This window comes from Salvelinus sp. IW2-2015, linkage group LG14, assembly GCF_002910315.2.
Source record: "Salvelinus sp. IW2-2015 linkage group LG14, ASM291031v2, whole genome shotgun sequence".
In the NCBI taxonomy this organism is placed as follows: Eukaryota; Metazoa; Chordata; class Actinopteri; order Salmoniformes; family Salmonidae; genus Salvelinus; species Salvelinus sp. IW2-2015.
In genome coordinates, this window is record NC_036854.1 from 18,360,890 (window position 1) to 18,376,852 (window position 15,963).

The window sequence follows — 15,963 nt, forward strand, 5'->3', positions numbered from 1 at the left end:
CACACACACACAACACACACAACACACACACACACACACACACACACACACACACACACACACACACACACACACACACACACACACACACACACACACACACACACACACACACACACACACACACACACACACACACACACAAATAAATTATGATTTTTCACACCTTTACTGCTCCCAAGTATTACTTCCAAGAGAAGGAGCAATTTGTTCCAATGACCCCTGCATGTACAAGTTAGACATAAATAGGAAAAATAAAGAGGGTGGGCGGGGTGAGCACATGAAGGTGAACTCCGAAGATGAATTGATGTGAGATGTGTCTGTTACTTGAACCCTGTGAAGCATTTATTTGGCTGCAATTTCTGAGGCTGGTAACTCTAATGAACTTTTATCCTCTGCAGCAGAGGTAACTCTGGGTCTTCCATTCCTGTGGCGGTCCTCATGAGAGCCAGTTTCATCATAGAGTTCTGAAATGTTCCGTATTGACTGACCTTCATGTCTTAAAGTAATGATGGACTGTCGTTTCTCTTGCTTATTGACTGTTCTTGCCATAATATGGACTTGTCTACTACCAAATAGGGCTATCTTCGTGATACCAACCGTACCTGTCACAACACAACTGATTGCCTCAAACGCATTAATAAGGAAAGAAATTCCACAAAATTAACTTTTAACAAGGCACACCTGTTAATTGAAATGCATTCCAGGTGACTTACCTCATGAAGCTGGTTGAGAGAATGCCAAGAGTGTGCAAAGCTGTCATCAGGCAAAGGATGGCTACTTTGAAGAATCTCAAATATTAAATATATTTTGATTTGTTTAACACTTTTTTGGTTACTACAGATTCCATGTGTGTTATTTCATAGTGTTTGATGTCTTCACTCTATTTACAATGTAGAAAATAGTAAAAAAAAAGAAAACCCCTGGATGAGTAGGTTGCCCAAACTTTTCACGGTACTTTATATGTCTGGCTCTCCTCGTGGGTTTTGAACATTATTGGTCACAGAGCACGGCCGCTCTAGAGGCAGTACAGCATGTCACCTGCGGCAGTCTACACATCAATCATTCAGACAGGCCTTCAGAAAAAACTCTCACCCTGAACCACCACACACGCAGAGGACTTACTTGTGCATGTGTTCCACTCCTGTTCATGTATATGATCCATAGGTGAGCCACTCTGAACCAGAAAAGTTGAGAGCATACCTGAAACACAGAGGAGAGATAAGATGATTAACGGTTTAATCAATCACACAATAATCCCCACTATTTCTCCTCCCACGATGTCTCCATTTCCCTCCACTTCTGTCCCTCTTCCCGCCACCCCTCCCTTCCTCTCTTTCCCCTCCATCCTCTCACTTTCGCTCTCGCATCTCTCACTTCCTTCCATCCTCCCTCTGGCTCACTTCCTTCCATCCTCCCTCTCTCACTTTCTTCCATCCTCCCTCTCTCACTTTCCCTCCATCCTCCCTCTCTCACTTTCCCTCCCTCCCTCTCTCTCTTTCCCTCCATCCTCCCTCTCTCTCTCTCTTCTCCCTCCATTCTCCCTCTTTCTCTTTCCCTCCATGTCTCCCCTTTCTCTCTTTCCACTCATCTCTCTCTTTCCCTCCATCCTCCCTCTCTCTCTTTCCCTCCATCCTTCCTCTCTCTCTTTCCCTCCATCCTCCTCTCTTCTCTTTCCCTCCATCCTTCCTCTCTCTCTCTCTTTTCCCTCCATCCTTCCTCTCTCTCTCTCCCTCCATCCTCCCTCTCTCTCTCCCTCCATCCTCCCTCTCTCACTTTCCTTCCATCTCCCTCTCTCACTCTCCCTTTCCTCTCCATCCTCCCTCTCTCTCTCTGTCCTCTCCCTCCCTCTCTCTCTTCCTCCATCCCCCTCTCTCTTTCTCCCTCATCTTCCTCCTCTCTCTTTCCCTCCATCTTCCCCTCTCTCTCTTTCGCCTCCACTCTTCCTCTCTCTCTTCTCCCTCCATCTCTTCTCTCCCTCATCCTCCTCTCTCTCATCCTCATCCTCCCTCTCCTCTCTTTCCCTCATCCTTCCTCTCTCCTCTTTCCCTCCATCCTCCCTCTCTCTCTCTTTCCCTCCATCCTCCCTCTCTCACTCTCCCTCCATCCTCCCTCATCTTCCCTTTCTCTTCCTCCATCCTCCCTTTCTCTCACTCAATCCTCCCTGTCCCCTGTGCCATATAAAATCAGACAGATTGACCCACAGCTGACCCTTAATCATTACCCTGCAGCAGAGACAGAAATAGGTCTATTTCTTCACCCTTTTTGTAAAACATGCACCTTACATCGGGCCATATGAAATTTCTCTGTAAAGCTAACTTTCAATTCAAATGTTTTCATATGGTGTATAATTGGTTTCTCTCTTTTCATGGGCAGTGTGCTTTTTCAGCGTTATGATATCCGTAACATGCACAACCGTTATGCATGTTACGGATATTGATGTATCATATCTTCAGACTTTTACTAAAGCAATTGTTGATGTCTTGAAAAGGATGTGTTCTAGCTAAGACTCTCTTGGAAAATATATAATAAAAGCATTTCTCATACATGGCAGTACTATTTTATTTAGATAGAAAGATGAGAAAGAGTGTTAAGCAACAATATGTGAAGTGTTTTATTCAAATGAAAGTACCCCAAAATATACAGACTTCATCTAGTGTCCAGAAAAATGGATTGGCATTATAGGTACGTGGAGGTCCTGGGTTGGCGTGGTTTGCGGTTGTGAGGCCAGTTGGATATACTGCCAAATTCTCTAAAACGACATTGGAGGCAGTTTATGGTAGCGAAATGAACATTAAATTATCTGGCAACAGCTCTGTTGAACATTCATTCAGCCAGCATGCCAATTAAAACGCTCCCTCAAAACTTGAGACATCTGTCATCTCAACATTTTAGAGCGGCCTTTTATTGTCCCCAGCACAAGGTGCACAAGTGTAATGATCCTGCTGTTTAATCAGCTTCTTGATATGCCAAACCTTAAAAATGATCATTAACAGGGATGTAAACATATTTGTGCACAACAATTGAGAGAATAAGGTTTTTGTGTGTTTGGAACATTTCTGGGAGGAGAGCACAATCTCAACGCTGTGCATTACAGGAAAGACATCCTCCTCCCTCATGTGGTACCCTTCCTGCAGGCTCATCCTGACAGGACCCTCCAGCATGACAATGCCACCAGCCATACTGCTCGTTCTGTGCGTGATTTCGTGCAAGACAGGAATGTCAGAGTTCTGCCATGGCCAGCGAAGAGCCCGGATCTCAAATCCATTGAGCACGTCTGGGACCTGTTGCATCGGAGGGTGAGGGCTAGGGCCATTCCCCCCCAGAAATGTCCTAGAACTTGCAGGTGCCTTGGTGGAAGAGTGGGGTAACATCTCACAGCAAGAACTAGGCAAATCTGGTGCAGTCAATGAGGAGGAGATGCACTGCAGTACTCAATGCAGCTGGTGGCCACACCAGTGTCCTATAAGGAGCATTGCTGGCAAATCAGATGGCCGAATGGTAAAGAACATCTAGCCGCTTGAGAGCACCCTTACCTGCTTATCTATAAATGATGTCTCCGTAATCTAGCATGGGTAGGATTGTCATCTGAATCAGGGTTAGTTTGGTAGCTGGGGTGAAAGAGGAGCGATTACGATAGAGGAAACCAAGTCTAGATTTAACTTTAGCCTGCAGCTTTGATATGTAACCCTCAGAGGTAGTAATAACACCTGTGGGAGGAGGGGCATTCTTCTAACCAAACCACATGACCTAGGTTTTGGAGGTGTTCGGAACAAGGTTAAGGGTAGAGAAAGCTTGTTGGACACTAAGAAAGCTTTGTTGTAGAGCATTTAACACAAAATCCGGGGAGGGGCCAGCTGAGTATAAGACTGTATCATCTGCATATAAATGGATGAGAGAGAGCTTCCTACTGCCTGAGCTATGTTGTTGATGTAAATTGAGAAGAACGTGGGGCCTAGGATCGAGCCTTGGGGTACTCCCTTGGCAACAGGCAGTGGCTGAGACAGCAGATTTTCTTACATTATAGACTGCACTCTTTGAGAGAGGTAGTTAGCAAACCAGGCCAAAGACCCCTCAGAGACACCAATACTCCTTAGCCGACCCACAAGAATGGAATGGTCTACCGTATCAAAAGCTTTGGCCAAGTCAATAAAAATAGCAGCACAACATTGCTTAGAATCAAGGGCAATGGTGACATCATTGAGGACCTTTAAGGTTGCAGTGACACATCCATAACCTGAGCGGAAACCAGATTGCATACCAGAGAGAAAACTATATAAATCAAGAAAGCCAGTCAGTTGATTTTTGACAAGTTTTTCCAACACTTTTGATAAACAGGGCAAAATAGAAAGTTAGGATCAGTTCGATCTCCTCCTTTAAATAAAGGACAAACCGTGGCTGCCTTCCAAGCAATGGGAACCTCCCCAGAAAGGTCGTAGATAGGCTTGGCAATGATAGGGGCAGCAACCTTAAAGAAGAAAGGGTCTAAACCATCTGACCCAGATGTTTATTTTAGATCAAGTTTCAGGAGCTCTTCTAGCACTTCGGACTCAGTGACTGCCTGCAGGGTGAAACTTTGTAGCGGGGGAGGTGAAAAAGAGGGAGAAGCATCGGGGATAGTCGCATTAGAAGGGGTGGGAGATGAGGAAATGTTGGACGGGCAAGAAGGCATGGCTGAGTCAAATAGGAATCCTGACTTAATGAAGTGGTGATTAATGAGCTCAGCCATGTGCTTCTTGTCAGTAACAACCACATCATCAACATTAAGGAACATGGGCAGCTGTGAGGAGGAGGGTTTATTCTCCAGGTCTTTAACCATTTTCCAGAATATCTTGGGGTTAGACCCACAGAGAGAGAACTGCTCCTCAAAGTAACTAACTTTGGCCTTCCGGATAGCCTGAGTGCACTTATTTCTCATTTGCCTGAACGATAGCCAGTCAGCCTGAGTATGCGTAACCGAGCCTTTCGCCAAATGCAATTCTTAAGGTGGAGTAACTTTGCAAGATAACGGTCGAACCAGGGGCTGAACTTGTTTTTAATTCTCATTTTCTTTATGGGGGCTTGTTTGTTAACAATACCACTGAAAATATCAAAAAATAAGGTCCAAGTGTCTTCGACAGAGGGGATCAAGCTGATTCTATACCATTTTACAGAGGCCAGTTCATGAAGGAAGGCTTGCTCATTAAAGTTTTTTAGCAAGTGTCTATGACAAATCNCAAGCTGATTCTATACCATTTTACAGAGGCCAGTTCATGAAGGAAGGCTTGCTCATTAAAGTTTTTTAGCAAGTGTCTATGACAAATCAGGACAGGTTGTTTCACTGAGCAGCCCTTACGAACACAGGCTGTAAAACAGTGATCACTACAGAAAACACCAGACTGATACCTATCAGGATTATTTGTGAGGATAACATCAAGAAGAGTAGCCTTTTCTGGGTGTTTGGAGTCATTCCTTGTGGAATTGGTAATAATCTGAGAAAGATTTAGGGAGACCCATTCCTTTAGGACTTGGTCAGGTGGTTTAAGCATGTCCCAGTTTAGGTCACCAAGCAGGACAAATTCAGACTTAGTGTAGAGGGCCAGGAGAGAGCTTAGGACAGGTAGGGTACAGGCCGGTGTTGATGGAGGACGATAGCACCCAACAACAGTCAAAAAATAGCTATTTGAAAGTGTTATACTTAAAACCAGCAAATCAAATTGTTTGTGGACAGACTTGGTAGAGACAACCGAGCACAGAAGGTGTTCTTTGGTAAAGATTGCCACTCCTACACCTTTGGAAGATCTGTCTTGCTGAAAAAGGTTATAACCAGAAAGGTTAACATCAGTATTCAAAACACTCTTCCTTAACCCACGTCTCAGTAATGACCAACACATCTGGACTGGAGCTGTGAACCCACACTTTCAATTGATCCATTTAAGGTAATAAGCTTCTAGTATTAACGTGCAGAAAACAGAGGCTTTTACGGGAGCAGAAATCAGTGAAGCAGATATCAGAGCACAAGTCAGAATTGGGGCTAGCAACAGTAGGTGGGACAGGGTGTACATGCACATTTCCAGATATCATCAACAGTAATACAATCAAGGCACGGCATAGGTCAGGGAGAGCTCTGCAGTGCTGATTTATTTGAATGTGCATCAGATGGCAACAAGATCATATTGTACAGCAATTTCATCAGGTAACATGAATACAAAGCCGGCGAGAGGTGGTTAGAATAGGATGGGGGGCCAAAAGTCTGTGTAACCAGTAGAGAGTCAGAGTCCCGAGTGTGGGAACAAACAGTCTGTCCCACAGTTGGGTAAAGAAAGTTTGTAATCATCAAAGTATGCAGGAGTCATGAGGCAAAGAGCAAAATAACAAAATCACATTTTTTTTAAATATATATATAACAACATGGGGCTAGCCATTGTAAGTTCAGAGTCACTCACACCAACAGTGCATGTGTGCTGGAGGCGAGTGAAAGCTCGGGAGAGAGGGGGGGGGGGTTGGGGGTAACTGTACTCAGAGGTACCTCGCTGATTAATGGCGCATTCGCTTAGCTTTGCGGTATGTATGATGTTATTTTTCTAGTAAAATGAAGCTGTTGTTAAGCTATTCATTATAGGGCCCTTCTACATTAAATTAGACAACTATTCAAGATACTGACACCGTATTTCTGATCAATTTGATGTTATTTTAATGGACAAAAATATGCTTTTCTTTCAAAAACAAGGACATTTTCTAAGTGACCCAAACTTCTGAACGGTTAGTGTGCCGTGTGTGTGTGTGTGTGTGTGTGTGTGTGTGTGCTGTGTGTGCGTGTGTGGGTGTGTGTTGTGTGCGTGTGTGTGTTGTATAAACTCATGCAAAAAAAGAAAGTCCTCTCACTGTCAACTTTGTTTATTTTCAGCAAACTTAACATGTGTAAATATTTGTGTGAACATAACAAGAGTCAACAACTGAGACAAATTGAACAAGTTCCACAGACATGTGACTAACAGAAATGGAATAATGTGTCCCTGAACAAAGGGGGGGGTCAAAATCAAAAGTAACAGTCAGTATCTGGTGTGGCTACCAGCTGCATTAAGTACTGCAGTGCATCTCCTCCTCATGGACTGCACCAGATTTGCCAGTTCTTGCTGTGAGATGTTACCCCACTCTTCCACCAAGGCACCTGCAAGTTCTATTTCTGTGGGGGGGGGGGGTGGCCTTAGCCCTCACCCTCCGATGCAACAGGTCCCAGACGTGCTCAATGGGATTGAGATCCGGGCTCTTCGCTGGCCCTCGCAGAACACTGACATTCCTGTTGTGCACGAAATCATGCACAGAACGAGCAGTAAGGCTGGTGGCGTTGTCATGCTGGAGGGTCATGTCAGGATGAGCCTGCAGGAAGGGTAACACATGAGGGAGGAGGATGTCTTTCCTGTAACGCACAGCGTTGAGATTGCCGGAAATGATAACAAGCTCAGTCAGATGATGCTGTAACACACCGCCCCAGACCATGACGGACCCTCCACTTCCAAATCGATCCCGCTCCCGGAGTACAGGCCTCGGTGTAACGCTCATTCGGTCGACGATAAACACAAATCCGACAATCACCCCTGGTGAGTCAAAACCACGACCCGTCAGTGAAGAGCACTTTTTGCCAGTCCTGTTTGGTCCAGCGACGGTGGGTGTGTGCCCATAGGGGACATTGTTGCCGGTGATGTCTGGTGAGGACCTGCCTTACAACAGGCCTACAAGCTCTCAGTCCAGCCTCTCTCAGCCTATTGCGTACAGTCTGAGCACTGATGGAGGGATTGTGCGGTCCTGGTGTAACTCGGGCAGTTGTTGTTGCCATCCTGTACCTGTCCCGCAGGTGTGATGTTCGGATGTGCCGATCCTGTGCAGGTGTTGTTACACGTGGTCTTCCACTGAGAGGACGATCAGCTGTCCGTCCTGTCTCCCTGTAGCGCCGTCTCAGGCGTCTCACAGTACAGACATTACAATTTATTGCCCTGGCCACATCTGTAGTCCTCATGCCTCCTTGCAGCATGCTTAAGGCACATTCACGCAGATGAGCAGGGACCCTGTGCATCTTTATTTTGGTGTTTTTCAGAGTCAGTAGGTAGGCCTCTTTAGTGTCCTAAGTTTTCATAACTGTGACCTTAATTGCCTACCGCCTGTAAGCTGTTAGTGTCTTAACGACCGTTCCACAGGTGCATGTTCATTAATTGTTCATGGTTCATTGAATTAGCATGGGAAACAGTGTTTAAACCCTTCAGAATGAAGATCTGTGAAGTTATTTGGATTTTTACGGAATATCTTTGAAAGACAGGGTCCTGAAAAAGGGACATTTCTCTTTTTGCTGAGTTTATATGTCTCATTTGCATATTCCCCTTCATTCTCCCTCTTTATTTCCCTCCACGTCTCTTTTCCCCTCCATCCTCTCTGTCCATCCTCCCTCTCTCGCTTTCCCTCCACCCTTGTTTTCCTCCATTCTCCCTCAGTCTGTCTTTCCTCTGTGCCATTTGCCATACTGTTGCCAGTCAGTAATGGGCCAAGGTTCATGTGCCCAGTCTGCCTACAGAGAACCATTTGTCCCTTCATTCGCTTAATTTAACACACATTCACCCATAACACACACTCAAGAGTACGACTGGGTGCAGTTACATAGGAACAATGACAAAGTGGATACATACCCAACACCTCACAAGCACATCATTTAGTGCTACACGGACTTTTTACCCAGTCATTGTTTCCATTGAAGACAATTAAGCATGCCCATTTTATCCAGTTTGAATATTTTTTTATTTTATCGACCACATGTGGCAGTTTGTGCTCACAAAAGATTGCAATGTTTGCGTGCCATTTTGTGGCAAGGAATTCATATTTTTCACAACATATTGCATGTTACGAACAACAACCCATATACAGTAAATGTGGCGCTGACTCCCTACATAGTACACTACTTTTGACCAGAGCCCTATGTTAATAGGGTGCCATTTGGGATGCACCCCCTGTAAGTATGTGTGTGGCTCTAATTAGATCCTGCAGTTTACAGTGTGTTACAACTAAACGTCCTGGCACTCAGTCCTCGGCAGTGTCCCAAATGGCACCCTATTCCCTATTTAGTCCACTACTGGTCAAAAGAAGTGTACTACGTAGAGAATAATGGGCCATTTGGGACACAGCCCTCATTTGCCCCATTGGTCCATCGACCTGTTTGTTTTATTAAAGCAGATCTGTTAATGAGAGAAATCTTTTTAGCAACACTGATAAACATTGATTTAGCCCTGAGAGGAGAGCACTGGTCGGTGATGAGTCCAGCAGCATATTGACCTGATGATACATCTATTGGCGGACCCATATTGGCATGTCCTCCCTTTGTGCCCATGAATCAGGTTAGAGGGGGGGATCCTGTTATGGATATTTTACATAAGGAATCACTGGTCCCTAATTCATTTATTAATTTCACTAATTGAACTATACTTGGAGGCAGTCAAAAGAGCTTCTTCAAAATACTAGCTTGCAAAAATATATATATATATTGCTTAAAATTCTATGAAATGGACACAGACTATGTCATAGTATTTAGTAACAGATAGTTGCCAAGAGGCAGCAGGTCAATATTAAAAGAGGGCTTAAGAATATCCCTATTCATTGTCCCACTACCTATCCTATCCAGTCACAGTCCTATTCAATATAACATCAGCGTGCAAAGCAAAAACATCCTCTTGAACCTGATAGCATCAGATGTGAACACAAATACGACACAACCATCTGGTTCTAACTCCGCTACTTACTCCCGTCTAAAGTTTCGCAAAACAAATCAACTGCCCCCTATCAACCCATGCTGAGAGAAATTACAGCGGCCCGTTTATGCAGCAGCGCAGCAGAGTGCTTGGAGTGGGGGTATCGTTTTTCCCCTCTAAATCGACCCATTTGACCATCATGACACAGCGCGTGGAACCTGAGAGTGTGTGTGGGTGTGTGTGTGTAGGCAGAGAGACGGACTCACCAGCCGAAACAGAAGAGAGCAAAGTAGAATCCCAGTAGCGTGGCCACCACATGTCTGACAAAGGGACTGGTCTTACTGGGATGGAGATAGAGACGGAACCCGAAGGCTGTCAACAGGGCAAACAGCTGGCACACCACAAAGTTCACCTGGAGAAAAGAGAGGGGGGAGGTGGAGAAAGGAGAGAGAGGGGGAGGTGGAGAAAGGAGAGAGAGAGAAGGATGGAAGGAGAGGGAGAGATGCACAAATTGTTATTGTGGATGGCATGGGTTCTTTTTCAGGACCATAATGTAGTTGTATAACGTCAGAACACCAGATAAACAAGTCTTAACCAGAGAGATGAGGCACACAGCCGGGAATTTGGGATTCATATAAAGCCCCTTCAGATGATAAGACCAGAAGTCCAATGTTAACAGTGTGGGTTCCATTGACTTGCAGCAAATGACTGTGAAGATAATACATTCACGGAGATGTCTGAACAATGGTAAGCATCACTAGCGGATCCTTTTATATTCCAATCCCCGGAACTCGTGACAGAGATATGACGACATAGACTGGGGTCCAGTGTGGCTCAGTTGGTAGAGCATGGCACTTGCAACGCCAGGTTTGTGGGTTCGATTCCCATAGGGTATGAAGATGTATGCACTCACTACTGTAAGTCGCTCTGGATAAGACCATCTGCTAAATGACTAAAATTGTAAATGTCCCAAATGGTAGCCCGATTCTCCATAGACCACTGGGCCCTGGGCAAAGGTAGTGTATTATAGGGAACGGGCAAAAGTTCAATTTTGGACTCAGGCAGTGGCTACCTTGCAAGATTAAGCGTCTTGCTTACAGCAGAGACAATCAATCCACTACTTTATATCAAAGGAGTGCCTTTGATTTTTTTCGGCCTGCGCAGTTCGGCGAGAGATGATCGTTAACCCCCAATGACGTGTTTCTGCGCATGAGCTTAGCTAGTCAACGTCACCATAACTTTGCCTATAAGTGTGATCGGGGATATCTTACTGGAGAAGCAGTGTCTGCCTTCATCCTGTACTGTCTTTGCGCAGCCAACTAAAAAGGCAGCTACTTCATGGAAACAAATCCATTGATTGAATTGTAATGTTACTAGCTACAATGGCCAGATAGCTAGAGTGGTAAAGCATTTAGTGCTGTGTGCATTGAGCTGCACTTAGTACCAACCCATTCGTTTCATATGAAGTGTGTTTGACACTCCTGGCTACGACTCATGTACACTCCTCACACCACCGGAGACCGGGGTTCAATTCCCCACTCTGATCCTTCAATCTGATTCTCCAACCCATCTGTATCCCCTCTGTCGTCCTTTCAGGACTGTCAAAATACACCACACAAACAATTTTAAACAGACTGAACATTGTTTCACTTGGTGAGTGCAGCTCTCAGTCAGGTTTAACCAGGCTACCACACAAGGATAACGGGGGAAAATGTTGGCTAAACGACAGGAAGCAGAATGAGGTGTGACTCAAAGTCTGCATCCCAAATGGCACACTATTCCCTATTTAGTGCACTACTCTGGTCTCTGGGCAAAAGTAGTGAAATAAATGCAAACGGGTGCCATTTGGGACGCATCCAAAGCAAGGGCATGGCCGGTAGCGCTGGGCTACCCAGGATGCCCTGTGACCCAGATAAAACTGCTGTTCTGTTAGCATATGCCATAATGCCAAGAGCCAAGTGGAGCCACAGTAACACAGCGCTTGAGTCTGGACTGAACAGAGCTAAGGGGCCTCACACATCCATAGGGACACGAGCTCAAACACACACACACACTTAAGCAGAGCTCCTGTGCCAGTGTGAGTTGAATACTGATGAGCTGGCAGGGATGCAAGAGGGGACAACCCATGCTCTCCCTCTCTCTCGGGTCAAATGTCACTATAGTGGGAGGCGGTCCAGCTCAGGGTCAGACAGCCCGCACCCTCTGCCCCAGGGCATCATCACCCCTCTGAAAGTCAATCCCCTCATCTGTAGCTCTGCTACCCTTCCCGTCTGCCATTGGTCCTAATGGCACCCTATTCCCTATATAGTGCACTACTTTTTACCGTGCCCTATGGGAATAGGGTACAATTTGGGACACAGACAGAGAGGCTGGCCCTGGTTTAAGGACAGCACATCTGTCAACTCACCCCATGCCAGGGTGAGTCGATCTGCTGCCTATCAAAGACAACGGGAGTCTGGGGCATTCCTCTCAACCAAATAACAGAAAGGCCTGTGCCAAACGGCAAGGCAGTGATACAGGTAGGGAGGAACATTTCATGGCTTGAGTCATGATTTACAAAGGTCCAATGCAGCCGTTATCTCAATATCAAATCATTTCTTGGTAACAATAAAGTACCTTTCTGTTTTCAATTTAAATGGTCAAAAAGGAGGAAAGAAATTGCTTCTTAGAAAAAAATTATTTCGCAAGAAATAATTTTGCTCGGACTGTCTGGGAGTGGTGAGAGAGGGGCTAATTGTAGGAATGTAAATGGGAGAGATGAGTAACCTGAAAACTAGCTGTTATTGTCTTTATTGGTCTATTAACTTATACGGCTTGGTGATGTCACCAGGTGGTCCAGAAATTCCATCCAGACAAACAGGCTGAAATTTCAGGCACTTTTCAAACAGCTCTTACACTAAAATTGCATTATCATAATTTTCACAATATTATTCCAATCTCAGTGTGGAAATATATAAAACACAAGAAAATCTAGTTTTACTGCACTGCCCCTTTAAATGATTTAACATCTCAGTTTTCTGCAAAGCTTACTTTATCATTCAGACTCAGACACTAGCCTAAATGAGAATTGTTTCACGCCATCATGTGTGATTTTAATATGAACCTCTACCATAGGCACTGATGAGAGAATCATACTCGTATTAGGTTAGCCCTTTCCACACACAGCCCATCATCTCGTACACAAGTTGGAAATGGCAGATTTTGTCATTGATAAGAACCTAAATTGGAACGCAGTGCCTGTACAGTAACATGCTATACATGACGTCAGAGCTCAGGTTCTCCGCTTCACAGCGCTGTATGGGTTTTGACTGACAGCCGTTATGAACTTCAGCCCTGTGTGCGACAAGATGCCCCCATCCCTCCCACAAATTGGGCTACTATTGCACATTTGTGGTTCTCTGAATGAGGGAAATGCTATAAGTTGAGAGATCGTGTCGATGTGTTCGGAAAGATGAGACGCTCAGGATTCTAATACCGATTATAGCAAACCACACACCCGTGAGTCCAAATATGCACTTCACACGTCATGTACAGTATCAACATTTATGATCGCTATGTTACAGTCACAAGGATGACATATGTTATACCCTGGGTTGTCCTGAACAGAATGAGCCTGTTTGTCATATTGTGAAGAATGCTCTCACGACAAAATGACTATGAGCCCAACATTTCTATGTTTGTCTGAAGTGCCTTTCGAAACTGTAAGATCGTACTTCATAACTTAGCTAGCCATGTTGGCAATAGAATAAGCTTTAAAACGATCCCCACCTGACCCTGATTGCGAATTGTAAAAATGGACCTTTTTGGATTGCGTAAAACAACAGTAATTGTGTGATGGTGGGGACACGTGGCTGTGTTCCAAACCAGAAAAAACGACAAGTGTGCTTGATTCAGTTCGTCAATGGCAAGGCTAGGAGAGCTAAACAAAGCACATTACACCTTGATCACACCTACAGCGTCGTCGCGTAAAACAGTACGCAGCGTCATCTGGCTACGTGTGCAACAGAAAGTTCAACGTTCACCTTCTACCATTTCTGTCAAGCGGTCCGCGCATAAAGTTTGGCGCATATATGTTGGATAAATCCAACGTATGCACCACACGGAACGCACTGCAACTGCCTCTGCAACGCTGCAAAACAAACGCGGGGTTCCATTGGAAATGAATGTACTTCTGGTGTGCCACAATGCAACGACGCTGTAGGTGTGGTCGAGCCGTTATATTGAAGGCTCTTTCCTTCAGTCAAAAAAAGGGTATTGGAATTACTTCGGAACTGTGCACAGTTTGAAGAGTTGTGTGGCCACTTGGAGACGCCAGATGGACCTCTTACTCAAACCCTTGTAATTGTTTCTCTTCTCTCCAGAAAACCAAATCATATTGGAAGGTATTTGAATCTATGTAAGTTATTTTGAAAACAAATATTTGACGAAGAACCAAAAACGACAAAAGTTAGTTGAATTAGTCTAAATATATTATCATAAGCACATGGTTTGGAGGGCTCTCGGATATGAATCTTAATGTAGCCCACAGCCTAGAATTAAATACATGAGGGGCATAGAATCACCTCAACATTAGAGTACACCACCTTTGCAGCTTCAAAATGACTAACAAATATATGTTCATATGAGTGAGACATAATACAGCAACACTTGACAAAGTTCTTATACATGTGTAGTAAGATAGCAATATTGTTACATAGGACTTTGGAAATTGCTTTAGCATTGCATAATAATGGAGCTATTACGTAAGTGAAATAAGGAACAGTCACCAATCGTGTACAATAGTTACAAAAACTAGAGCAAATTCCTATGCAATTATCGAAGTATTAAAGTAACAACATGCTCATAAAATGTTTCTCCAAAATAAGTGTTTTATTATTTAAAAAAATATTTAACCTTTATTTAACTAGGCAAGTTAGTTAGGAACAAATTCTTATTTACAATGACGGCCTACCGGGGAACAGTGGGTTAACTGCCTTGTTCAGGGGCAGAATGACAGATTTTTACCTTGTCAGCTCGGGGATTCGACCCAGCAACCTTTCGGTAACTGGCCAAACGCTCTAACCACTAGGCTACCTGCCGCCCCATTACTACACAGGCGCAAGAACAGTTTAATGTTACGCGTTACTGAGAATGCTAACAGTAACAAAATATGGCTTTAAGTGTCGAAAGGAAACTTCTTGAATCAACTACTGCCAAGGTAGGTGGAAAATCATATTAGTTTGTATTCTGAGTAAACTATCCCTTTAAAATGATGGTATAGTGAGTGGATTCAGTCTTTTGTCAGGTGAAGTGTTGTATCCTCTCCTTGGGTCTGATAAATGTCCCCATAATCTCTAAAGTGTTCTCTTTCAATTTCTGCCATTTTTGTGTGTGTGTGTGTGTGTGTGTGTGTGTGTGTGTGTGTGTGTGTGTGTGTGTGTGTGTGTATTAGGATCCCAATTAGCTACTGCCAAGACAGCTGCTATTCTTCCTGGGGTCCAAACAGGAAACAAATAAAACATAACATACATAAATACACAGTGCATTCGGAGAGTATTCAGACCCCTAGACTTTTTCCACATTTTGTTACGTTACAGCCTTATTCTAAAATGGATTAAATTATTATTTTATTTCCCTCAATCTACATACAACACCCCATAATGACAAAGCAAAAATATTTTTGGGGGGTGCAAATGTATTTATATATATAAATTACATAAGTATTCGAACCCTTTACTCAGTACTTTGTTGAAGCACCCCTGGCAGCGATTACAGCCTACTTCTTAGGTATGACGCTACAAGGTTGGCACACCTGTATTTGGGGAGTTTCTCCCATTCTTCTCTGCAGATCCTGTCAAGCTCTGTCAGGGTGGATGGGGATCGTCGCTGCACAGCTATTTTCAGGTCTCCACAATTGTTCAATCAGTTTAAAGTCTGGGCTCTGGCTGGGCCACTCAAGGACATTCAGAGACTTGTCCTTAAGCCACTCCTGCGTTGTCTTGGCTGTGTGCTTAGGGTCGTTGTCCTGTTGGAAGGTGAACCGTCGCCCCAGGCTGAGGTCCTGAGAGCTCTGGAGCAGGTTTTCACCAAGGATCTCTCTGTACTTCACTCCGTTCATCTTTCCCTCGATCCTGACTAGTCTCACAGTCCCTGCCGCTGAAAAACATCCCCACAGCATGATGCTGTCACCACCACGCTTCAACCTTAGGGACGGTGCCTGGTTTTCTCAAGACGTGATGCTTGGCATTCAGGCCAAAGAGTTCAATCTTGGTTT

At 44.5% G+C, this 15,963-nt stretch overlaps 1 protein-coding gene across 1 annotated transcript in view; it reads right to left on the reverse strand.

The window, feature by feature from the left end:
* The window catches only part of mboat2b (membrane bound O-acyltransferase domain containing 2b), a 71,205-nt gene that overhangs the window by 17,218 nt on the left and 38,024 nt on the right, over positions 1-15,963 (reverse strand). Inside the window, exons 2-3 of the mRNA XM_023999779.2 lie at positions 9,977-10,122; positions 1,126-1,203 (exon numbers count right to left, since the gene is read on the reverse strand). Of these exons, the coding sequence (XP_023855547.1) occupies positions 1,126-1,133 (8 nt within the window). The 5' untranslated portion in view covers positions 1,134-1,203; positions 9,977-10,122. The remainder of the gene's footprint in view (positions 1-1,125; positions 1,204-9,976; positions 10,123-15,963) is intronic.